The sequence below is a fragment of the Lagopus leucura genome, unplaced genomic scaffold, assembly GCF_019238085.1.
Source record: "Lagopus leucura isolate 7727_CA_CO unplaced genomic scaffold, USGS_WTPT01 Super-Scaffold_73, whole genome shotgun sequence".
Lineage (NCBI taxonomy): Eukaryota > Metazoa > Chordata > Aves > Galliformes > Phasianidae > Lagopus > Lagopus leucura.
Genome location: NW_024962252.1, coordinates 49661246 through 49686584, shown reverse-complemented (window position 1 = coordinate 49686584; position 25339 = coordinate 49661246). Strand labels below are relative to the sequence as shown.

General features: G+C 42.6%; 1 protein-coding gene across 5 annotated transcripts in view; it reads left to right on the top strand.

The window, feature by feature from the left end:
- Positions 1-25339, top strand: part of NHSL1 (NHS like 1) — a 163761-nt gene that overhangs the window by 83023 nt on the left and 55399 nt on the right. Inside the window, exon 1 of one of the 5 annotated variants that reach the window (XM_042878286.1) lies at positions 14951-15153. The exons of the other annotated variants lie outside the window; for them this stretch is intronic. Coding sequence (XP_042734220.1) covers positions 14952-15153 — 202 coding nt within the window. The 5' untranslated portion in view covers position 14951. Of the gene's footprint in view, positions 1-14950; positions 15154-25339 lie in introns of those variants that run through there. 5 annotated transcript variants of the gene reach the window in all.

Below are 25339 nucleotides of genomic sequence, written 5' to 3'. Positions count from 1 at the left end.
CCCCCCCCCCCCCCCCCCCCCCCCCCCCCCCCCCCCCCCCGAGGGGTTTCAGTCTTTTGATGAGCAGCCTTGCTACAACAAGTTGTGGGTGGTGAGTTTGTGGAGTGACAAAGTTGGTGAGCTTGGTGGGTGTGGGTGTGTTCTGCGTGTAGGATCAGTTAATGAAATCCCTTCCTTAAAACCACATCTCCGTGTATCTTCAGGGGCCTGGCCATGGAGCTGCCTCTTGTTTTTCTTTTCCTTCTTGTAGCTTTTCTACTCTCTTTGCACAGTCCCTAGTGGTGGCACAGTGGCTCAGAGCCTGTCCTTGCAACCCCCTTCCCCATTATCCATGAGATGCTTGGGAAAGAATGAGATGGGCAGTGCATGCCTCTGCCTCTCCACCAGGGTGGCCTGTGCTTCTCAGTTCTCATGGCTCTGCTGAGCTCACCCTGGTACACGCAACAGGAGCTGCATCAGTGCGTGGTCAGAGCTGGGCACCCATAGTGCAACGTAACACGATTGTTACAATTTGGAATTAGAGATAAATGGAAGATTGAAACCTCTTTTCTTCCAAAAAGCTCGATTCCTCGAAGGTTCACAAGCTGCAATTTGTTGGCATGTGCTAAAAATGAGGTCACGTTCCTGTGATATTTGCCTGGAGTTTCTCGTTGGTTTATGGTTCTGGTTGAAGGAAAGTAGTGCCAAGAAACACTGTGAAGCAGACATTTGTGCTTACTGCTGGCCTGTGCATGGGAAGTATTTTCCATCGTTGCTTGTCTTACAGCTGTGGATTTGAGAGGGAAGTCTTTTATACTAATAATAGCAAGAAGTTATGATAGAAGTTATCCATGAAAAATCCCAGGCATGTGCTGCTTGCTCCCTGGAGAAGGGCTTCATGGTAGAAATGGAGATTTTGTTTTATTATTTATTTGTTTAAAGGATCACAGGCCTGCTAACCAGTTGTCTCATGTGTTCTGTGCATGTAAAGGCATTCCTTGGATTCTTTTCTTGGCAGTGTTCTCATAAAATATCCAATGTTTGAAATCAGAAACAGATTTTCTCTTTAAACAAATACATTTTCCAAGTTGAACTGGGCAAGCAAAATTTTGTAAAACTTCCTTTCTTCTTTTTAATATATTTTATCTTAATGTGCAGCAACCCCAAGTGAAGAGAAGGACTTGCAGTCATCTAAATGGAAGAATCTGTCTAGAATTTAGGATTTAGCTTAAATCTAAGAAAAGAACTGATTGATCGTGCAGTATTTGTTCCCCTGACTTCATTTCAGTTTTTTAATCCTGTCTCAACTGTGTGTAACCACAGTTGGGCTTGTGAGTCAGATCTGTTCGTTTTGTGGCTATTTCTTTGTCATATGCACGATTTCAGTAGTGAAAACAACTTTGAGGATGCTCCTTACCTGCAAATCTTCAAAATGTAAAAGCAATTTGAAAATACGTGGAATGAATACAAGCAAATTAAAGAATTAAATTTTAGATGTGTGACTTTAAGCCGGTGAGCCTGTGGCGATAAGCTCTCTGCTCTGTTCTTCATTTCTCCTGTACTCCATGGAATTACTCTTTTTGCTATGCTCTTTCCAAGCTGTTCTCTGTGCCGCTTCTTTTCCCGTCCCCATCCATGCCATTGCTTCCTCCTTCAGCTGTGAGGCAGCTGTGGGCTGCCACTGAGGGAAGTCTTCACATAACTTGGTCTTAACAGCTACATCTGCCAGAATTCTTTGCGTGGCAGGACAGTAATGGAGAGATCTGTCAGATACGCTATGTTCATTTGCTGTGAAACAAATCAATTTTTACATCAATACAGAAGGGGTTTTAGAGTTTAAGACTGTTTGAAGTTTGATTTTTTGTTGATGTCCTGTGCTGAGGGAAGGAGCAGGGGTGAAGAGATCCTACGTGGCTGTGTATGTTCATACCACCCGATGCTGGTCTGTCCTCTTTGTATCAGTGAGCAATGAACAGATTGCTTCCAACTGTGCCTGAAAGTACAAAATAAAATTGAGCATAGTGAAAGGAAGATGGCAGGTTTGAATAGGAAATTTCTCCCTGAAGTTAGTCGGGTGTTAGGGAGTTTGAAGATGGTTATTTAGTTATATTTTGTCTCCTAAGTAGCTAACTAAATTGGAAAAGGGCACATGAGAAGGAGGGCAGCATGTGTAGAAATGAAGTGAGCTTCCAAGGCAGCTGAGCACTAAGGCAGCGTCCCTCAGCTCCACCTGTTCCCTGGGTCTGCGTGCAGCTGGAGGGGCAAATGGAAGCCCAGGGATGCTTCTGCAGTGAGGGCCAAGCAGAGGAGAGCTGCTCCCCAGCTCTTGCCCCCATTATGGGGAGGTGGCCCCTAACGATGTTTGTTCATCTTGTTGGTTAAATGCTTTATGCTCCTTAGGGCTGCTTCATTTGACTGCCCTGACCAAATGGCACTGGCTCAGTACCTACCACATGAATGCCTTTTGTTTGGTGTGTTTGCTTTTTTCTTTTTTTGGTAACAGAACAGGGTGTGGGTATGTATTTTTTCCGTTAAGATTTTAAGGAGGCCGATGGCAGTGGGCGAAGCTGGGCTGAATGTAATCAGGTGCTAGATAAACATCTCCTTGGGTAGGCATGCCAGCCCTTCCCAGGCACACGGGTCTTTCACTCTGTTACCCGAAATTGGTGTGGAAACAAAGCGGGTTGCATGGGTTTAGCTGTGAAAGCAGTTAGTACAGAGCCTCACCTCCAGCACAGTTTCAGCAGATAATCAGAAACGAGGAGATCCGGAGAGCTTTCAATATTTGAATGTAGTTTGTGCTTTTTAAACGCAGCTGCAGGTGGGCACACAGACAGAAACACTTGATGCTCGTGGTCTATTCAGGTGTAGTTCTTCAGTCTTAAAGAGTTTATGAAAATTGACTTGTCTGCTGTCACAACCATATAATTAACGCGCATCTTTGCCTGTAATTCTACTTTCACACGGGCATTTAATGCGTTCCCTCCCTTTCTGCTCCTTGTCTGCTTCACTGCAGGCTGCAGTAGGACTCCTTTGAACAATTCACACAATGCTGTAATCTTGAAGAGGGACTAATGGTAAACGAATCATTGGTAGGACGATCATCTGCTGTTTTCCTTGACCTGCTAATGTTTGATTTTTAAACAATACCAACCCACTGTCACCTGGAGGCTTGTGACCGCAGTACATACAGATGGTGATTGCTGTGGGTAGCAGTAGGAGAGGGCAGTGAATTTCTGCCAAAGTGCAGCAAGAAGCCAACACTGTTAATTTTAAACAGCAAATCTGTGGAGATTAAAGAATATGAAAACATAAGAAGAAAGTAGCATGCACAGCTGATGGGATTCGTAAGTATTGAAAGAATTTCACATTGAGGTAGTCTTTGGAACAGCGTGCACATACTTGAAACCTATAAATATCTTCACACATTTTTCAGTGGTTTAAGCTTAGTAATGGTCTTGCATTGCTTAAGTATAGCATTACCAGATTTACCAGATTTGTACTGTCTATGCTTGTCACTCGTCTACAATAGTTTTTTTTTCTTTCCCAGCCAGCATTTGTGCAGGAGACTGATGTGCTTCTGGGGAAATGCCATAAACTTTGGTCAAATAGGAGATCTGCTTCCTGTGAAAGCACATTGCCTGGCATTAAGAGATGGAAATTTTATTAATTCTTCTATTCAGAGTGCTGTCACAGCTGCGGTCCTGCCTGTGGTTAATGTCTGGTGAAACAGCCTATAATTACCCCAGGCATCTTATTTTAATGCTGTCCTAGTGCTGTCTGACTCCAGTCCTCTAGAGCATCCCACTCTTTTCTATCTGTATTTTTAAAAATTCAGAAAATGTTCCTGGCATTTAAAACTCTTGTGTAACTACTTATCTGGAACTTGAGACTTGAAAACAGTTTAAGCTTAATTGCTGATCTGATGCAGAGAGGTTACAAAAGCATGGCTTATTTAGTCTAGCTGGTAGCTTGAGAGGGAAATATCACGATGAGAGAGGAAACTTGTTGAAGTTAAAGTACAGTACTGGCACAAGATGAATGGTTTTGAGCAAGCTGTGAATTAATTGAAGTCTGACATTAAAAGATCCCAAACCATCTGAGGAGGGAAGTTGTGGAACAGGCTTCCAAACAGGATAATGTGGACAAAGAGGTTTTTAAGATGGCTCTTGATAAGTTTTGGTAGTTTAAGTCAGAATTTCTATAGCTAGTGAATGAGGTTTGTAGCAGTGATCTTTTGGGCTAAGTGGAGGTCTGGGCACTGGACTGCATTTGTACTGTATGATGCAGTCATCTCACATTTAAATGCTTCTGGTAGTCTATCTGTGAGAACCAGAAAGAATTATCCCTTTATTTACTTAGTTGCACCATCTGATATTTCTCTGTTTTGTTCTGCTGCAGGGAAAGACAGGGTGAGGAACAGGTGCCCTGCAGGTCCTCCTGGCACCACATGGGCTTGCAAGTGTGCTCCACTCTCTAACCTTCCATTTAAATGAGCAGCAGACTCTGCTGGTACAGAAATCTTGTACCAGGCTTGGGCTGGTTGGGACTCCTGGGCCCCTCCTGTCCCCTTCTAGCATCGGGTGCACTCCAGTTGTAAGTTTTATTTTATAAGTTTCCTGCTCTCACAGGGACCTCAGAGTTTGCTGACATCCTTCTATGTTCTCTTTCTCTTTTCCTGTGCTGCCCTGCAGTTACATGTGTGGCAAGATACTACAATATCTTTCTGTTGGCTGCTTGTTACCAGGGCTTTCTTGACCTGGAAATCCTCCTAACTGAGAAATCTGTTGGGAATCCCTTCCCAACATGGCATCCTGGTTCCTTTCTGTTTCTAAGTTTTAATCCATGCTTACTCTACTTTAAACTCATCAGTAACTGCTAAAATGAAAAGATACAATGGCAATTGTAGGCACGCCTGATAGTGAAGACAGGGGCTAATGCTTGTGGAGCTGAAGCTTCAGCACAGCCAGGAGCCCACTCTCCAGGAGGGGCACACTCTCTGTACCTCAGGCACAGAGGCTTGGATTATTTTGGTGGGGTTTTTTTGTATTTTTTTTTCTCCTAAGACTTTTTTAGTCTTAGGAGAATTGCTGCCTCTTTAACATGCTTATGTGAGATAAAGAAGCATGAAGCCTAAGTAATGAGGAAAGCCCAGGTTTTTCCTGCCTTCATTATTGAGGTCAACCAGCTGGACACTCTTGCCTGAAGGTTTAATTTTCAAAGGGGTTTTATATATATATATATATATATATATTTTTTTTTTTTCAGTAAGTTGGGTAAAAACTTCCTGCTGTTCAAATGCACACATGCATTCTTCTTTATACAGTCAGGTTTATTTTTTTGTCACAGTTTGATACCTCGGATGAACTCAGGAGGTTTTTGTACATGGTGGCAACCATGAGATTTCACTTGTGCAGCAGTCTGTGGCTATTTCCCCATTCAAACTGGGTGTCTGCTGGAAAAGAGATTGTGGCAACACCAATGCCTTCCTGAGGAAGAAGGGTACAAGCTGGTTTTAAACCTGGCAGGAAGTATTCTAAGGAGGGGATCTGAGGTGGGAACTGGGAAGATATGTGAAGTGATGAAGGCTGCGGAAGTAGTAATAGTAGTAGTATGAGCTTAGGACCTTAACTAGAATTTAGAAGTGAAACATTTCTTTCTCTCATGCCTGTTATGCAGCTATCTTCAGAGAATTTTATGAGGAATAAGATTCTTTTTGTTCTCTCTTTTTTTTTTTTTTTTTTTTTTTTGAGAGGGAAATTTGAAAAGGTGAATTGAAGTTGTCGTCTTGGTTTCTTTGTTGCTTTTTGAAGACTTCAGAACAACATTTTTCTGCGCTATGGAGTTTCACCCCTGCAACACCCTGTTTTACCTGCATGAACAGATTCTGATTTCTTTTCAAAGCCTTGTCTTTCGTCAGACCTTGGCCTGTCTACTGGTATTGTTGTGACCCTGGGCACGCTCTGCAGCAGCATGACTTCAAGGACAGTGCCACCGCCTCGTGGCTGTCCTGGAATTGCTGCCATGAGGTGTACTCAGCCCCGTTGGGTTGAACAGCTTGGATCTCCACTGGAGATCTGAGGTATTCTTGTGTTGGTCTCCTGATCAGAGGTTGCTCTTGTTTTCAGATCCTGCATAAGTACAAGCTCATGTGGATATGTATGTAAATCATTTCATGCATGGAAAGGCCATGTGCTCTGGGAGATTTACAAACAGTATTTGAAGTATAAAAACATGCAATAGTTTCATTGTTTTGAAGTCTAGTCTTGAATAATCATCCTCATTTGTGTAACTTCACTGTCATTTTTTCCTTTGAAAAGAAGTCTAAGGGGACAGAATGACTTCAGAGTACAAAAAAGTCTATAATGTTCAGCCTCAGATTTATCTTGATCTGTAGTCTAAAGAAGATATATTCTGTCAAAATCTGTAATTTCAGGATATGTAATTCTGAAATTACCAGAAGTGTAGACTTGGAAAGTTACGCCACTTTTCCTTGTCTTGATTTGTGTTTTTGATATAGCCCATGAGGCATTTTGCATTGCTCAGTCAGGGCTATGTAAGGGAAAATCTTTCCCTGGCACAAGGATGTCAGCATATGGGGAGAGTAATCTAGAGGGGGACTTATTTTTTTACAGCATTGCTCGAAATTTCAGATTTTTTTTTCATTTGATTTTGTTCTAGTGAACAGACTGATACTGAAACCATAAACAATGGGATTTATTAATTTGTGTGTTTCCACGTGGCAGGTGTTCAGATGGCTGTTCTCCCCAAGTGCCTTTGTGAAGCTCATCCATTTTATTTGTTTTTTGGTGGTGTATTTTTTCCTTTTTTTTCTTTTTGCAGAGCTGTAGCTCCAGGTGCCAAGAAGGAAAAGTTACTGGTAGACTGGAGGAGCTCTACCACATGTGTTCAAATCATTTTGTAGCAAAATCCAACACTGTAATTGTAAGAACAGTTCACTTCAACCATTAATTTGGTATTCTGCGTAAAGCAGCAGTCCAGAAATGTTAAAGGTATGAGAAGAACAAATCCATGCAGGTTTTTTTTTTTTTTGTAAAAATCAGGGCTTATGTAAAGGATACTAAAAGTTACACAGCATATGGTTATATTATTGATCCCTGGAGTCACGAGCGTTCTTACAGTGTGATTTTAGTCCTGGATTGAAATACTACAACTTTGTACTGCTCCTCATTAGACTAATCTTTCCATGGTAGTGGCCACATATTTTTGTCTTTACTCTTTCTACTGGAATTTGATGCTTAATCTACAAATCCCAGAATGTACTTACTTTTTTAAGAAAAAAAGCATTTTGTGATCTGTTATAAAGTATGCAGGCTATATCTAGCCATAACTCTTAAGAAATGGATTCTAAGCTGGCTTAACTTGCATAATTATGATTTTCATCAAACTGTGACAATTTAGATTAAAAATGTAATATATTAGATATAAAATATTGAAACAACTAATCTTTCAGTATGCTTTATTGAGAGAGAAGACTGCTGGCAGAAATGCATGACATACACCAGTGATAACGAAAATCTACATTAGTGAGTATTAGGGGAAATGGACTTCATAGCTGGGAGTGGTGACTGTGAAATCCCAGTGCCTGTGGCATTGTCCAGAGCTGTAGGACAGGGAGGTGGCAAGGAGGTGCCAGGGGGAGCATTCAGGAGCTGAGCAGATGTTTGACCAAAACCTGTGTGTCAACTTGGCGATAGCAGGCTATGCAGTGAAAAATATGATTATTGAATTGTTTTTTTTATGTTAGGTTCACCATCCTCACTCCTTCACCAGCACATTAGTATTATTGCATTAGTTTCTTTTTTTTTACATAAAGATTAAGGGCAGTACTTTATGCCAAACATAAAAGAGACATTCTGACGTACAATATTGAAGAACTTCTAGAAATACGTGGCAAAAAAATGACCTCGCTTGATATGAATTTGAATCCTTTAAGTCTTTTCTATTGTTTTACTCTTGTGGGCCCCCTTGATTCTCAGTGGTGGTGTCAGTTCCAGCAGAGAAGTTGGGCAGAACTTCCTGCACAGAAGGACATGAGCTTGGGGTGGCAGCCTTTTGGTGGATGTTTTTGATAGCAGTGTTTGTAGAGTGGTGTAAATTGCTTTGTTTTTGTATTGAAGCCCTGCCATGCATTCAGTCCTGTGATAAGCTTCTTGGATTGAAGGGAAGTTACTGCTGGTCCGTGTCAGAAGGATGCTTCCCTCTTCAGGCATACAATGGGAGTAGAGAGATAACTTCTTTCTTTTTCTGTTGCCATGGTAATGAGTTCAATAAGCAGATCCTCTCTGGGCAGTCCTCCTACAACGCTGTCATCATTTAACACGAGTTGTTAAATAAGCTGTTAGAGGTGCAACTCCTTCATTTTGTGTTGTGTGTTTGTGCTGTACTGGCCTGCTTGGCTACCTGTTGTGGCTTCAGATGGGCAGCTGTCCTCTCACCCTGTTTCTAGTGAATTGTCTTTTACTCTGTATTTTCATAATCACAGAATATCCTAAGTTGGAAGGGACCCACAAGGATCATCAAGTCCACCTCATGACTCTGTGCAGGACCACCCATATTTAAGCCCTATGTCTCAGAATGCTGTCCAAATCCCGTTTGAACTCTGTCAGCTTGGGGCCATGACCACAGCCAGTTCCATGCCCACTGCCCTCTGACAAAGAACCTTTCCCTGACACCCACCCAGCCCCTTCCCTGACACAGCTCCATGCCGTTTCTTTGGGCACTGGTCAGCAGAGAGCAGAGCTCAGAGCTGCATCTGTTCCCCTCATGAGGAGCTGCAGCTGTCATGAGGTGTCCGCACAGCCTCCTCTGCTCAGGGCCTCAGAGGGACCTCAGTCACTCGTCATTCTTTTTGCCCTCCAGACCTTTCACCATCTTTGCAGCCTTCCTTTAGACACTCTCTTATCGTTCTATGTCCTTATATTGTGGTACCCAGACCTGAACTCAGTGCTGGAGGTGAGGCTGCACAGCGCAGAGCAGTGTGGGATAACCCGTTCCTTGCCTAGTGTCAGTGCTAAGCCTGATGTACTCCAGGATACAATTGGCCCTTTGGATTCAAAGGGCACACTGCTGTCTCACATTCAGCTTGCCATCAACTGGAGCCACCAGATCCCTTTCCATGGGGCTGCTCTGCAGCCTCTCATCGCCCCAGTCTGTGCCCCAGAGTTGTCCTGTCCTAAGTGACAAATGGGACGAAGCTCCTAAGCAAGGCAGCAAGCGTGGCTGCTGTTGAGACTGCCACTAGTAACAGCTTCTCCTCAGAAGTGTAATCTCTCTGATGATTCTGTCTTCTCCCCAAATATGCATCACCCCCTTCACAAAGGCAGTCTGGTTCATAAAAAGCACCAACAAATCCCTTCATCTTATCAAGTCTTATTTCTGTATGGCAACAGAGCTGAAATAGAAAAGCACAGAAAGATTTCTCTGATCTACCTGCTGGCTGGTATAACGCTGGCTTTACTTGCTTTCTCATTTGACTCATTTGAATATTCCAAAGCAACAATCAAGATTTGATATTGAGCATCAGGCACTGTTTGTTGCTCCTAAGAAGGCTTTCAAATTGAAAGTAAAGATTAATAATTGCAACACACAAGTGTATTTTTAATTTCCCGGGGTCTAATGTAATGCAAAGTGTGTTTTTTCTTCTCCAATATCTTACTTCCATGCTATATCTCAAAACAATTATTGGATTAAAAGTAATTACAGAGGGCTATTACATAATAGCAAAGGAAAAAATGAAATTAAGATATGGAAGAGAAAGTAATGGGTATTCTTAGAGTTGATGAGGCGGGGAGATAAAGGAAGATAGTTCCAGATCACAATGCAGTCTCACTGCAAGAGATGCACGTATGAAGAGGCAGAAAAGAGCTGTTGATGGAAGCAAAGATTTGCAGCAATCTCTGCATGGCTTTATTGGGAAGAGTGTTAGTGTTGAGCTCACAGTAAATATGAGACTGGAGAAGCTGTTTTGCAAATAGGGATAGAGTTGATTGAGAATGCCAGAAAGGAAGAAATTTAGGAGAATTTGTGAAGGAGTTTTATCTTTCCAGTAAGATGTTGATTATTCACACTGCTCTTGGTTTATTTTCACTTTTTTTTTTTCCCTGTCTTTCTGTTGTGTCCAGGTGATACGTGTGCCTGCTGTGTTGGCAGGTATGCAGGTTCCATGTAGTGTAGGGGTGCCCAGGAGCGGCAGCCATGGTTCTAGGAGCCATAGTGGCAAAACACCATCACCTTCAGGGGGTTGCATCCAGCTTGTTACATGCGCAGTTGCTATAGCTTTTTACACAGTGTATTGTGTTGTTTTTAGTTACTTAAGTCCTTGAAGAAGAAAAAAGGAAAAAAAAAAGAAAAAAAGGGAAGATAGAAGCTAGATAGGTGTTGCATGGTCACAAGCAGCTGATGAAAACAATTCCATGAGAGTGCTTAGGGGTAACAGCATGGAGCTCCAAGTGCACCCAGCTGTGGGGCAGCTGCCCTGCCTCAGTCCTTTCATCACCGGTGCTCATTGATGTCCCCTGGTATTGTAAGAGCTCTTCCAATGTTTGATTTGCTTCAGAAACGGTAAAGCTGGTACATCCTGCTCTCTTCCTGTTTGAGCTACTGATTTTCAGTTAAAAAAGGAATTACAGTACCTTGAGGTTGTTGGTTTTCTTTCTCTTGCTTTTGAAATTTCTTTGTTTGCTGCTTGTATGTTTGATGAATGTGAGTCAGGACTTGAAATGCACTGAGTGTTTAATGCGCAAAAAAGAGGAAGGGGCTGAGAGAACAACGTGTTTGAAACCCACGAGGTGGCAGCAGCCAGAACAGAGACATTGGGGCACTGCAGTCGGGCACAGCTGCGGTCCCACTGCAGTCCCACAACAAGGACTGTTATCCTTGTGCAGTCTGGGGATCCTTGCCCTCTGGGAGCATTGTTTTGAGGTTTACTTTGTGTTATATGGCTCCAATGAAATACATTGGAACTAGATAATCTTAAAGGTCCTTTCCAACCCAAACCATTCTATGATTCTATGTTTAATGTATAAATAATATATATTTTTTACTTGTTTGCTTTACAAATAGCTGTGATTATTTGCAATAACCTACAATTTGAACCCTCATCTAATCAGCCAAAAAGCCCAGGGTGCATCAGCCCTTTTCTGCTAAAAATAGAATCGCTGTCTAATGAGGGCAAAGTTTATCCCTGTGGATTTCTACCAGCTCCCTTTAATTTCAAATGTGACTCTTGGGCTTGCATTGGAAATTACTTCATTTCATGGTTTTGCTCTGCATTGTTATATATGTTTTTGTGGCATTATTTTAGTATGCTGTATATATCACCTTTTTTTTCTTCTAGGCAGGGGATCTACAAATTGTGCATAAAGACCCGTGGTAGAATTTCTTATGTGTATTTTTGAAGCTTATGTTGATAACCGAGTAGGACTGACACACCCATACTTTGTGATTCCTAATCCCCTGTTTCCATTATGTATATCCTACAGGCTTTTAAAACTCCTACATGTACTAAGTTATCAGTACCACTGCTCTTTTCCGAGGTCAGGAGCACGTAGGCATGTCTGATAAAAGTGCTGATGTTTTCTTTGGTTGTATTTTTATTTTGTTTCTTGAAATCATGGAGTTAGTCACAATTTGAGGCATCCATCAAACTCTTAACAACGTTCTTTCTTTAGACCAAATGTTGTTTCCAGTCCAGTGTAATCATTTTCCTCCCCAATTATTCAAGCTCTTCATAATAAGCCTGTAAAGAGAGTTTAGCAAAAATGAAATATGCTGATAAAAGGATGAATATGCATGTCTAACAAGCTCCTCAGAGCATTCATACTTGGATTACTAATAGTTCAATGTTTAAGTGGTGTGAAAAAGAGTAATAAAGGAAACGCTATTTGGGAAAGTCTCTTTATTAACAATAGCTCAAGGCTGAGAAAAACGAACACTTCACTGTGTTTAAAAAATAAAACAGTACTTTAGCTGAAGTAGAATTGTGAAGTCTATTCAGAAGTTTTATGGTAAGATTTTAAGTGAAATTTTCACTCAGATTATTGTTCCATATATGCTAAAGTAACTTTTTAATAGCTTTCTCGGAGAAGAGGGCAAAAGGTAAAGTTCACAAGATACACAGTGTCTTTCTCACATGAGAACAGTACATCCAACAGGGCATCCTCTTCCCAACTATGTATGATTTTGTATTTTCTAATAGCTGAGAACTGTCATCAGATCATGTATCGTATGTGTTACTTATTGTGTATGTTGCCAAGGTCTTCCAGGTGTCAGAGAAGAACAGATTTATTCTGTGAAAAATTTGTGTAGACTTAGTGCCTGCCGTATGGTAAATATACTTGTTAAACTGGATTTCAGCCCTGATCCCATTATCATGCATCAGCCTTACTGCGTGAGCACGCATTGAGAACGTGGCTAATGGGGTTTATCTGTAGTCCAGAAAAGTGCATGTTAAATGTTATTGGGTTTTCAGGCCAATATGTTATCCTGTGTCATGTTGTTAAGTGCTTGGGAACATCTCAGTCTGCTGAACATTGAATTTTGCCTTTTTCCTCTATCTTATTGCATCCTTGTTTTCATTGTGTGCTACAGAATAATACCAATATCAGAAATTTTGTTCATCTCCAATAGATAAACTTTTCCCAGGACCCCCCTATGGTGGAAGAGGTGAGGCAGTGAGCACTGTGCCAGCTCTGCAGGTTACAGTTACTGCTCCATTCAGGAGCTCTTGTGCATTGTATATATGAGCTGGTTTGCTAGTAGCACCCATGGAGATTCACCCCCTTAGGAAGGCTGTCTAGACACCCATTTATTCTGGTGGACACAAGGATATGTGTGGTTTATGGGAGAGCTGAACTCAGACAGTGTTCATCACAGTTTCTTTCTCATAGTCTGATGAGTAAATTTACTTGGCTTTGTGTATTTGTCTTTGCCTCAATGCCCCGTGACCAGCATTCAGCTGGTGCCCTTGGGTTCCCTTTATGCATGTGGAAGAGCCACTGTGCTGGCAGTTCTTGCTTTTCCTGTTGGTACGTTCACTCCTGTCCATCCCTACTGGTGCCAACACTTGAAATGCCTGCCAAAAAGTATTAGGTTATAGACAAGGCTTATTTCATCCCTATTCATTAAAGTTTTCTGGTACTTTTCATTCAAAGACCTGTTTTCTTCTGTTTGCAAGTTTGCTGAGATTCAACCACATAAGGTATCTGTAAATCGTATAGAGACAGTTACTTCTTCAGATCATTTTGCAAAGTAGCAGAACATTTGAAAAACAAAACAAAACAAAACAACAAAAAAAACCCAATTACCAAAATAGGCAGCTTCTTGCTCGCTTCTCCATTGCCAGCACGGCTGGCTCAGTTCTGCAGATGCCTTCTGCTGGGTGGTGCATTTTACATGGTGTGGTGCCACAGGCAATCTATGAGCACACAGTGTTTCCAGGCTGGGACAGAGCTGCAGGCAGCAGCAGGCGACGTGCGTGGTGTCAGGAAGGCACAGGAGCTGTGTCTCACCTGACGTGCTGTTGCTTTTTCCTTAACCAGTGGCTTTTCTGTCTGAATGTATTATTCTAGCTATCAACTACAAAGCAATAAAAGTCTTTTTTAAAGTACATAACTAACTTTCCTGACATTTCTTTGTGTCCCTGTGCAGAGCCAGGGCCCTTCACAAATGGTATGGGTTGCGACTATAGCGTTTGTGAGGAGTGAAGGAAGTAGACCCAGAACTGGGCTTAGTTAGCTGTACTTTGTGTAGACCACTAGTGTTGTCCCTTTGGTAAAAACACATGTCCTCTCGTGCTGCCTCTCAAACAATCAAACTTTAAAATCAAACTTTGAAAAGCTGCTGACGACAAAAGGTTATATGGGGTTTGTGTGCGCCTTTCTGTGCTGTTTTTCTTGCAGTCCTGATCTGAGCAAGCTGTGGGCTGACTGCAAAGCCCAGGAAAGGCATGCTTCCTGAGCCCCGAAGGAAGATAGTGTGTAGGATGCGAGATTAGGGTTGGTGTGGAAACCAGCATGGAAACTTCCTTAGCAGGGCTGCCTCTGGGTGAGGCCAGGGAACCGAGGGGACCTCAATTGTAATCCTGGCTTTTCCTCTCTGTAGGCGGGTTCCTAAATCTCACTGAGACTGTTTTTGTCTTTAAATAGGAATAATGCCTCTCCTTTAGAGATGTTGTGGGATATATTTATTTATGCAGTACTAACTGAGAACAAAGTGAGAACTGCTTGTATTTTGTGCTTGCTGCTGTGGCTTACCCTGAAAGATACCTGCTGCTTGATGATTACAATGACTCTGACTTTGAAAGGGAGTGTTCTTGCTAACATCCAAGTACAGAACTTGCAATACTTCATTTATTTTATTCGATATGTCTTTTCTGCTGTCACATCCAAGAAGAATGCAAATGCTCCTGCTCTTGGCAGATCCGTCCCCCAGTAGTGGTGGTTCTCTGCCTGTCAGCATCCTAGCGATTACAGCCCGTTAGCTTTAAATAAGCTTCTTGGTTGTGGCCATCTGTATGGCCCCAGTACCTGCTGGTCAGAGGGCGGTGAATAATCGGGGATAAGGCTTAAGAGGAGCAGCAGGCTTGGGTGGGAGCAGGAAGGGAGAAGCCTGGGGAGACAACTCAGTGTCACAGCTCTGTGCAGCTGATAATTTCAGGCTCTGTGCTGTGAGACAGGGGCAGTGGACGGGAATCCAGCAGCTAGGGCAAGCTGTTCATTAGACAATTGATTTTTTTGTTTGTTTGTTTGTTTGTTTTAAGGAATAGTAGAACCTCGCTCAAAACGGTTTGGGCACAACGAAATAGTTTATTTTCTCTTAAGTATAGGAGGAGAAAATCTTCTCCTTCATAGTGCTTTGAATGTGTCTGCTCACGGGTTGTGAGCCACTCCCTGTTGCACTGAATTAGCCACTGGGGACAGCGGGACCATCCTCAAGAGCAGCACAGCACAATGATCGCCTATGTGCGCTGCCTGCATGCAGAGCCGATGGTCGGGTGCCTCAGCAGCAGCAAGTGGCAGCCGGGCTGCAAGGATGAGGATGAGGAGGAACTCATCCCACTACATGCTGGAAGGATGGGCAATGTGTACCCCAAGTTGCCTGGGCGCCTCAAGAGGAAGCTGCTGAGAAAGGAGGATGACAGCTTCTGGCCGAGTAAGGAAGTTTGGATCCTTTTTGTTGGGTACTGTGGTTATTATTAAAGGACTAAATAGGTAAAATGTATCTGCAAGTGAGGAAAACATCCATGTTTTTCTTACTCTTTTAGAGAATGAGGAAATTGGGAAGAATCTTGTTCTGAGAAGAACATATTTTGACTTCAGAAAATGTGTGTAAATACACAGGTGTGCCAGCAAAGTTAGAGCTGCATGGTACTGCCCTCATGTATGTGTTCTGCTTGTGTCTGAGAGGTGTTGAGCGTTTGCTTTCAGCTCAGTAGTGCTCCTCCTTAGCAAAATTACTGGTTTAGTTGAGTGGAGCTGTTGACATGGTGCTCTAATTGAAAGCCGTAGAAATAATCGGTGGATGAAAGGACCAGGAGAAATAAGAAATAGGTCTGAAAGGCAAAGATCTTTAACATAGCTGATGAGTACTTAAAGAAACCTGCTTGAATAACCTTGGGTCTCTAAGGTTGTTTTCTCCCTGAAGGTGAGAAGAAAGAATTCCTGAATTGTGATGACTCTCTTTTTCAAATCTGTATAGTTTCTTGTTTCATTAGCAAATACAGATGGGGAAAAGGAGAGAGCCTAGGACAGACAACGGTAATGTTTCATTTTTAGCCTTATTGCTTGCCTTTGTTTTTTTTTTTTTCTGACCACCTAAGCAAAGGCACCCAGCTGTTCAAGGAATGGTTGCTCTAAAAAGTGTTTTAGGGTGATGGGGGCAAAATTTCACAAGATAAAGGAACTTTTTCCTGAAAAAAACAAAAACAAACAAAAAAAACCCAGCTGGCTGGCTTTCTTACACTAGATTTCCCCCCCCCAAGTGTATTGATATGTTCACAACTGTGTTGATTTTCTTTTCCTCATTAGTGTTTTGCTGGTCATCTGACAGTGTCTAATTACTGCCAGATCGATAAATCTAGCCACGCAGTGCTAACTCTGATCAGTGAAATTGCACGTCTGCTTTCTGTTATGCTCCATGTACAATTTCATAGCCTCTGTATTCTATGAGACCTATTAGAGAGGCACCCAGAGGTGTTGGGAAGCCACCCCAGTGATGCTGCAGAGCAGGACATGACCCCCTCAGTGCTATACCAACTAGGGGAAGGCCTTTGGTAGCTCCTGCTGCACTTCATTATAAAAGCTTGGAGACTGAAGTAGTTGGTTTTGCATGTAAATAGTTGAATCTCTTCAAGGCACCTTTCAGGTTCTTCTTGGGAAAACTTGGTGGCCTCGGAGTTTAAATAATACAAATAGATGTGTGGAGAAGTGCCTAGGAAATTGTTTTGCATCTAAATAGTGGGATTGAGATCCCAGGTATGCAGTGGGAGTGTCTGCTTTCCTTGTCCAAGTGCATTCATTTTGTTGGCATTGCTTCAGTGATTTCCTAATGAAGAGAGAATTCTTTTAAGTACTATTGACTATTTTAGAAGGTATGCAAACTACTTCTGTAGTTCGGATGATTTGTAATATAGCACATATATAGGCAGTTCAGTGGTTTAGTTGAGACTTACCAAAGCTTTTAAAAGTAGTTTCTGTGCCCCAGTGATAAACTTTTACATATTGAAGAATGTATAGTAGATTCTCATGGGTTGAGTTTCACTGGTGTCTGCTACAATCCTGGGCAGCCTGATCTAGTGATTGGCAACCTTGCCTACAGCGTGGGAGTTGGTGATCGATCATCTTCAGAGGTCCCTTCCAACTTAAACCATTCTATGATTCTATATGCATTATGGACCATTGAAACTTCTGTATGTAATGCTGAATTCTCCAAACTGTGCACTGTAAGATCAGCTGGTTGTTTCTGCCTTGGCCGTGCCAGTACCAGTGCCCACACTTGTGCCGAGATGCCAGCCCTGCCCACCGGCTGCCTTTCTTTGTGTTCCTCCTCAGCCCATGGAGACAAAAGAATGAAAATGCAATTAAGCCATCAGTTAAGTGTTATTGGTTGGACAGGTCCTACTTCTCTTTGAGATAGGGAGACCTGTGCTGCTTTTAACCTCTGTTAATGTTTATTTTAAGGAACAAAAGTGTTTCAGAGTGGAAGTGCTTTCTGGGAAAGGGTCAAGTGATAGCTGCTAAGCACAGCAGGTGCTCATTGGCCAGTATTATCTCTGGTGATAACGGCCTCCATGGGAACCCCATCGTGGAGATTTCACAGGCAGAAAATGCCCTGGGCAGCATTGGGGTCGTTTGCAAACACAACTGCAGCCCAAGTATTGAGCTCCGTGCCTGGGGGCAGTTTCCTCATCGAGAAGTGTTTAGTCTTTGGTACTCCTTTGCACTGCAGTGCTATCAGGCAGTTTTCACATGTGCGTACAGGTTGGGGTGCTGCAGCCACAGCCATCAAAGGACCAGGTTAGGGTTTGGTGGCTTCGTTCAGCTGTTAGCAGTTGATCCCACTGAAAATTGCAAGTAAGGGGGTGCATGAAGTGGAGACTGAGCATTAGCAACTCAGTCTTGTTTCTGCGTCCGTGATGCCGTTCCTCTGCTGTCACTGCTGCATTCATTGAAAATAGGTAATGCCCGATTGAAACAAGCCAGAATTCTGGAATATGGCTTCTCAGAGCCTTCCTGCTTGGAGGAAGAACAACATTACAGTAGTGGAGGGACTAGCAGCATCTCATGCATATCCATGACTGTGGAACAACTCCAGCACTGTTGTGTGTCTATGGTTAGTTTTCCTGCAGCAAAGCTGATCTGAAGCTTTGGGCTGACCAGGCCTAGCAGAACTGCTAAGGTGATTCTGTTTTCAGTGCTATCTGGACTGGGTGAGAACCTGCTGGCAGAGCCTGCTGCCTCCAAATGCTGCCACCTCCTGCTCGGAGCATCACCTGCCTCTTGGGCTCAGCATCTCTGCTACGTGCTTTATCCAACTTCCTACATTTAAAGGCATTTTATGCTAACATAGCTAAACTGTTGCATCAGTCTTTTTTTTTTTTTTTTTTTTTTTTTTTTTTAATGATGTTTTGGTAAGAATTTTGGAGGTTTTTTTTCTTCTTCTGCAAGCATGAGGGGGAACCAACTGCAGTATTGAATTACTTTTAATGTTTGTTGAACAGTAACTTCAGTTATTGGAACTTCATGTTTTGTTGCCCAGTAGCTCATGAAAGAATGCTCTATTCTTTTTCGTTCATTACCCTTTCGAGGGACAACAGCTCTGTCTTAGCTGTGAATCTGAGACCTTTCTACATGATGTGTATTATGTGGAAGACCATACAGAATTTGAAAGGATAATGACTAAATCTATTTATAAATTGATAGGTGTTCTGAACCAAGTCAGGTATTTTATTCTTCACTATTTGTTATGTTTTTCCCCCCCCCCCCCCAGTTTTTGTTCCCACAGCTATGAGATTTAAATTTTCCAATTAAAAGATGTCATATTCATAAAATGCCAAAATCCTTGTGGCTTGGGAGGCTTCATTCTTTGCTGTCTCATTTAGTGCTGTGAAACAAAGACTGTATCACTCTGAGTCTCTCCTAAACCCGGCCTTGCGGAGCACTGAGCACGTCTTTGTGGCCTCCCATGTCGTAAGTGACAGTGGGGCTCAGTCTCCGCTAGCGAGTGGCCGTGGTGGCTGCTCACAAAGCACGATGCAAGTAGTTGGCCAGCCCAGTGCCCAGCTTCAGCTGGTGCTCCAGGCCTGTGCCCTGCAGCTGGCACGCACAGCACAAACAAGGATGGTTTGTTTCTAAGGGAAGGAGGAACTTGAATATAATTCTTAATGCATGTCTTAAAGAAGTTTTGTTGTTTTTTTTTTTCTTCTCCTTTTTTCTTGGTGTTCTTTGAGTTTTCTTGGAAATTTTGTTCATTTGGCCAGAAAAATCCACGAATACCTTGCAAAGTAAAAGAGCTTGTTTATTTCTGGAAAGTTATTTCTCGTCTTGGTTAAATAACAGCCTTTCTGTTGGGTGACACGGTCCCGTGTGAAGCTGATGTGGCTGAAGATGGTGGCTAATATGGGCTCAAAAAGCTCCTCAGTGCTTCGTTTGATTAATCATAGAATCATAGAATGGCCTGGGTTGAAAAGGACCTCAGAGATCATCTAGTTTCAACCCCCCTGCCTCAGGCAGGGTCACCAACCACTAGACCAGGCTACCTAAAGCCACGTCCAGCCTGGCCTTAAATGCATCCAGGGGCATCCACAACCTCCCTGGGAAACCTGTTCCAGTGTGTCAACACCAGAGTGAAAATCTCTTGGGATGGCAGGTACAGTGTGTTTGCACATCTCACTGGGAGTTGCTTGTTCTGATGTGCACTGTAGGCTCAGGTCTCTGCAGATCAGCAACTGCCCCTGCTCCTTGTTCTGAGAGCAGCTGCATGCCTGCCCTGTGTTGATCGGGGCTCCAGCACTGCTGGGCTCATCTGTGGTGCTCCTGCAGCAGAAATCTTCATTGCTGCTCCCTTATTTTTCCATGCCATCCCTTCTTCACAGAGTGCCCCTTCCCTTGTTCTACCCCCACCCACCCCCCACACTATTGGGAATCTAAAATCTTCAGTAACAACCCTTTGGAGAAGTACCATGGTGTGCTGCCTCTCCCATATTCTCTGTAAGAACCTTATTCTGCCCTTAACCCTTGAGTGGCTTGTGCAAGCATTTTGGAGGTGAAGCAGTCTTGCACTTGGCTGTCCCCACAGCTGGCAGCTTATAAATCTGGCTCTGTGATACATTTTAGTGTTAATAAACCAAGACATGTTTAAAATAATCCCAAATGCCAATAGGCTTAGTGACATTTAAGTGTGAGTGATGCTGCAGACAAAAGCTGTGTGTCTTAATTTGTCTAATTATGTTGTAACATGCAGAGCAGCTGCTTGTGTGAACAAAAGCAGTTGATCGCACCATTTTATTAATTGCATATTAATTGCTGCATTCATGTAACCATATGGGAAACACTAGAAAGGAGGGAAGGCTACTTAGTCATGAAGAGGAGAAAAGGAACTACCAGAGTAGAGTCATCAGGAGATGAATCTCAGAGTGATAGGGTCTGTGGAGTTTGCAATTGGGATCTGATTTTTAGAATAAATTTGTGGGATTTTTAATTATTATGTTTAAACGAGGTTTGAGTAAGGATTATGCTTGGAATGACAGCTGCGTATTCACGGAAGCACTGTGCAGGTTGGCTTTGGATTCATGGGGTACTCTGCTGGAGCCAGGCCTGCAGGTGCCAGGCCATCTGTGTCTGTCCCAATGGGGATACGCACTCTGCTGGGAACAGTCTGCCACAGGAGCAGGGCTGAAAGAGCCAGACAAGGCACAAAAACTTGTACTTCTTGGAATTTTATTGCGAACCCATAGTCTCTTTGTCTAGCAGTGTTAAGCTTTGAGCTGAGGTGGGCTTCCTAAAGCAGTGTTTTCCGTCTTGTTAAGATGGAGTAAAAGATAAAAACCTTGAAGCTGTGGGGTTACTTGTGCCCAGTACCCACAGCAATGAGCTGGCTGCTGCTGCTATCTGACATCACCTTGTCTTGCAGGGTGTTGAATGATGTAGTTCCTTCTGAAAGTGAGACTTCAGAAGCTGCTCTATGCTCCCTTGTGGTGACTCCAGGGTGTGTAGTGGTTCTGTCAGGCAGAAAATGTAGGTTACGAGTGCCTAAGTAGTGACTCCTCTCCTCTCTCACCCCCAGACTGTATTAGCATGGTCTGGTGGGTCCTGGGGTGCTGAGAGAGTGGGATCAGTTCTGCAGATGGCAGCCTGTGCATGCAGTGGTGGGCTGCTCTCCTCTCCCTTGTACACAGCAACTATCTTTATTTTTGGGGGAGTTTAAACAGTGTGCTAGAGGAAAGAACCAGTATACAGCTCTTGTTATTTGAGTATTAGCTCATTTTACACTGCCATCTAAGCAGTGTATAGTAAAAAATGGAAAATGGTCAACTTCACTTGCTTTGTTGTAGAAGATACTTTTATATTTGATTTTATTTATTTTTTTCACTAACACTTCGTATCTCCTTTGGAAGCAGGTTACATGCATATTGTGTTCTGTGATGCACAGATTTGGGGACTCAAGGTTGCTGGTTGCTTAAATGTGTCTGCTTGGGTAATGTAAAGTGAGTATTTCTACAGGAAAAGCTTAGTCTCACCTCTTTACCAACAGATGGTACTTTCCTTGCATTCCTAAGTCTCTCTGAGTTGCAATTGGGAGAGATTGATTATTTAAAAAAAAAAAAAAAAAGAGGAGGAGGCAATTTGTTGTTTTAATTTACATCTTGTGCAAAAAAAATTCAGTATTCAAATTCTACTGTAAAGGCACAAAGGTTGCACTGTTAGGAAATTAATGACAAGCAATTGAAAAGTAGTCTGGATCCAATCAATTGTAAGAATATGTGGTACTAAACAATAAAAATCATGTTCTTGTACCTACCCAGAAATTGGGACACAGAGGCTGTTACCTTTTTCATCAGAGGAATGCTTTACGTGGCTCATCACAGTTACATCTCAATTGATGCTGTAATACAGTGCAATGGGACCTGGATTGTGGGGATGATGCATGATTGGAAATACACAGCTTGAATTTTGGATTGCCTGCGGTGCTTGCAGCTACAGCCGTTACAAAAACAGCATAACACTTGTCGACTGACCTGGAGTCATTGGGAGAGAATAAATCTGAAACCCCATGATGCCACTTCTGTAGCCGCAGCTGAATGGTACTTAATCAGCCTCAGCACATCTTCTGAGCACACGCAGACATGCAGGGGTCTGAGCATTACTAATTTAAAGGCAGAATCCCCCAGAGTATTGCTTGGAGCTGTTGGGCTGCAGGTCCTCTCTTCTGTTTGGAAACTGTTCTTCAAGATGCTGGCAGCCACCTCAGTTGGTAGCTTTGTCCCCTCGCTAGAGGAATATGAACAGGCATTGTTTGGAACAGAACTTTGGGAGAAGGCAGAAAAATGTGTAGATACTGCGGTGGTCACTCACTGCTCTTCCTGGACATCTTGTCTCCCCATTCTTTCGATTTCTGATCTGAGCCATACTGACTGCTCATACTCCTCTGTAGTGCTCAGGCTGGCCAGCTGTCTTTCAGGCATTTCAGTAAGAAGTTTAGGAACAGGAAGGTTTGACACAAAGGGCTGCAGAGGCCCTCTGCTGCTTTTGAATGGGAAAGTGTCACACTCCTCCCTGAACATGTTTGTCACTGCCAGAATGCGTGGACAGTTACGTAAATCTCTTTCTCCACCTTTATGACCTGTCCCTATTTAACCTTGCAATTGGGCAGCACTTCCAAAGGGAGCTTGCCACCTCTGCCAGCTGAATGACCCCTCATGCCTTTTCCAGCACCTGCCTTCAGTGGGCTGCTGTACTTTTGTTTGCCACAGTGAGCCTGGTGGTGCAGCCAGAGCAAGGGACAGTGCGAGCAAGTCTGCAGGCAGATGGTGGGAGCCATCTTTAGGGTAAATAATTCATTGCATCAGAGAAAATACGCTGCTTTATTCCCAGTAGCTGAAGGTGAGTGCAGGCTTTTTCCCATGTGTGATACTTCCTTGTCCTGTCAGGGCTTAAGTAATCAGAAGAGGAGCAGGATGCTAATTGCCCTGACAGAAAAAAGAAGCACTTCTGGGGCTAATGTGAATACAATGCTTTAATGTCTTCATTTTGGACCAAATTTTGCTCAGTGCTCTATTGCAGTGTCTATACAAGATGTGATAGGCTAGACCTGCTTTTATCATAATCCATAAAGACAAAAATAAGGAAGAGGATCTTCATACATAATACATTTTGCAGAATATTTTTGAGAAAAAGCTTTAGTTTTATTGATTTGTTTTCCTGAGGTGTAAACTTTATTCACATCAACTGTTATTGAGCCCCACCTTCTCCTTTGCATTCAAATCATCTCCTCTCCAGGCTGGGACTTGCCCTGGGGCTGCTCTCAAAGGTTTCTCACCTGGCTCTTCCAAGTCACTTCTCTCTTAATACCTTGCAATGCAAAATGCTGTCCAGGTCCCATTCTGCAGTAGTTCAAGCTGTAAGTAATGAATAATTCTTTAGACAAATTTGTAACCCAAAGTTGAATTTGGATAATTGTAAATAGTTCAAAAAACGCAGCCACTGGTAAGCACAATAGTTTTATCAACTGTCTGGAGATGCCAGGGCTTGTTCATAGTCTTTTGCTTAGCAGTAGTTAAGTACTGATATTTCTTTGCTACCGTCTTACTGTCTCCTAAACGCCAGGTACTGGTATGTTTAAGAAGGGCTGAGCTGGAGAAGACAGGTGTTTGTTGAAAGCTTGTTCTCTACGCCAGAAAACCGATGATATTTCTGCACATTAAACCCTTTGATGTTAAAACTTTACTGATTTTTCAGTTTTCTGGCATTCTCTGCCCATAGCAAGGAATAACTAGCTTCTCTAAAACAAGAACTGTAGAGATCTATAGTAGGGGTCCTGTATGAGAAAGCGGGGCACTTTCTTTTCCCTTTCTGGAAGGTCATGGAGGCAGAAATGGTGGGCCTAATTCAGGAGTAGAGAGAATCTCTGTGGGTTTTTTTTGTTATTGTTAATTTTTTGTTTTGTTTTGTTTTGTTTTGTTGTTTTTGTTTTTTTATCTTTTTGTTTTTGTATATTATCTTTTGGTGAAGTAGACAGTGAGGCCTCTGTTTGAATAATGCCTCCACGTATTTATTTATTGAAACGATTGCCGTGGTATTAAAAACCTTGGTAGCTGGTGTTCCCACAGGTCCACTCTGAACATGTTTGGTGTAAGGTACTTTTTCACAAAAGCATCACTTAGACCACCAGGTGCATTTTGCTAGTGAGCAAATGAAGAGTAGCTCTTCAGCTGTGAATGCTGACCGAACACAGCACTTTGGCAGGTTTGCTGGATTTTGTATGATGAATAGGGTATTTCCATCTCTGCCTCTCTTAATCTTTATTATCCACATTACAAATTTTGAAAATGCAAACAATTAGAAGCATGAATTTGTGAGACTTCCCTTTCAATTTAAAGTATTTGTTGAGAGTTTCTAAGAAGATGCTGACTACACAAAGGTCATCTTAAAATTTGTTCTCTGCACTTTTGGGGGAATTTTTGCAAGTTTCTAACTAAAATACAAAACCTTTTCTCAACTTGCTGTGTGAGACAGAGCAAGCCCTGCTTGATTTTTGAATTAACATTTGTGCAAAGGCTGCTAGGTTGGAAGGATTTTAGGTTTTTTCATGTACTTCTTAAGTACATACAAACTTCTTAAGAAGCTGAAGGACTTGCCAGCCTAATTTTATAAGTGTCTCAGAACTTAAAAGTATGTGTGTATATATATCTGCTATTTCCTTGTCCCAGGATAATCCATATATAACTACATATGTTGCAAAGTGCAATGTTGGGAGGGAGGATTGAGGTATGCTGCAAGAATTTTTTCTGTGACTTTAAATAAGTGAAATGAGTGGGGAGTGTATCCCCTTTGGGACACTCCTAAAGAGAATGCAGACTGAGATTAATTTAAGAAATCTGTTGGATATTAGTGTGGGTCCACAAGTGTGCAGCTGGTGAAGATGGAATTACAGACCAACCAGGAGACGCACAGGGCAGAAGTTTGTGCAGTCTGGTTTTGTTGGTTTCACGTGGTGATGATGTTTTTTCCATCACTTACTCAGAGAAGTATCTTTACTATGCATTTCTAGAGAAAATAAAAGTCGAGATTTTGTAAAGATGAGATTTTGTAAAGATGAGTTTACTTGCTGGAGTCACTTTTGCTCAGTTCTTGATGAGCGTTAAGGTGGGTTTGGAATTTAAAATCAGAATACTTTCCGATGAAATTTTAAAGGAGTGTTCCTATGGAGAGTGAGCGAAGTACTCCTCTGGGAGCTGATGTTGTCTTAGCTCAGGAATGGCCAAAGGAAAGAGGATTGTGCCCTGCACTTCAAAACAAAGACACTGAACAAAATCGCACATTCACTACCGTTATCTGTGCTCCTGTCTGCAGATACAGTGTCGGGAGATGCTCTAACCACAAGAAGTTTCTCTTTTGTCTTCATGCAGCTCTGCCAGAATTCTCCTTTTTCACTCTGGTGATGTGTTTGCATGACAGAGGATCTGTGGCAAGATGTTTTGAATTGTAAAAGGAATGAATTAGCTTTATTGTGCTGTGACCTAAATAGGATCATCAGATCAATCAGTCTGTTGCTTTTCTGTCCTCCCCGGCTTAGGCTATGCTGCTTCTCTGTCTCGCCTTCCCCGGGCAGCCCTCGTTGG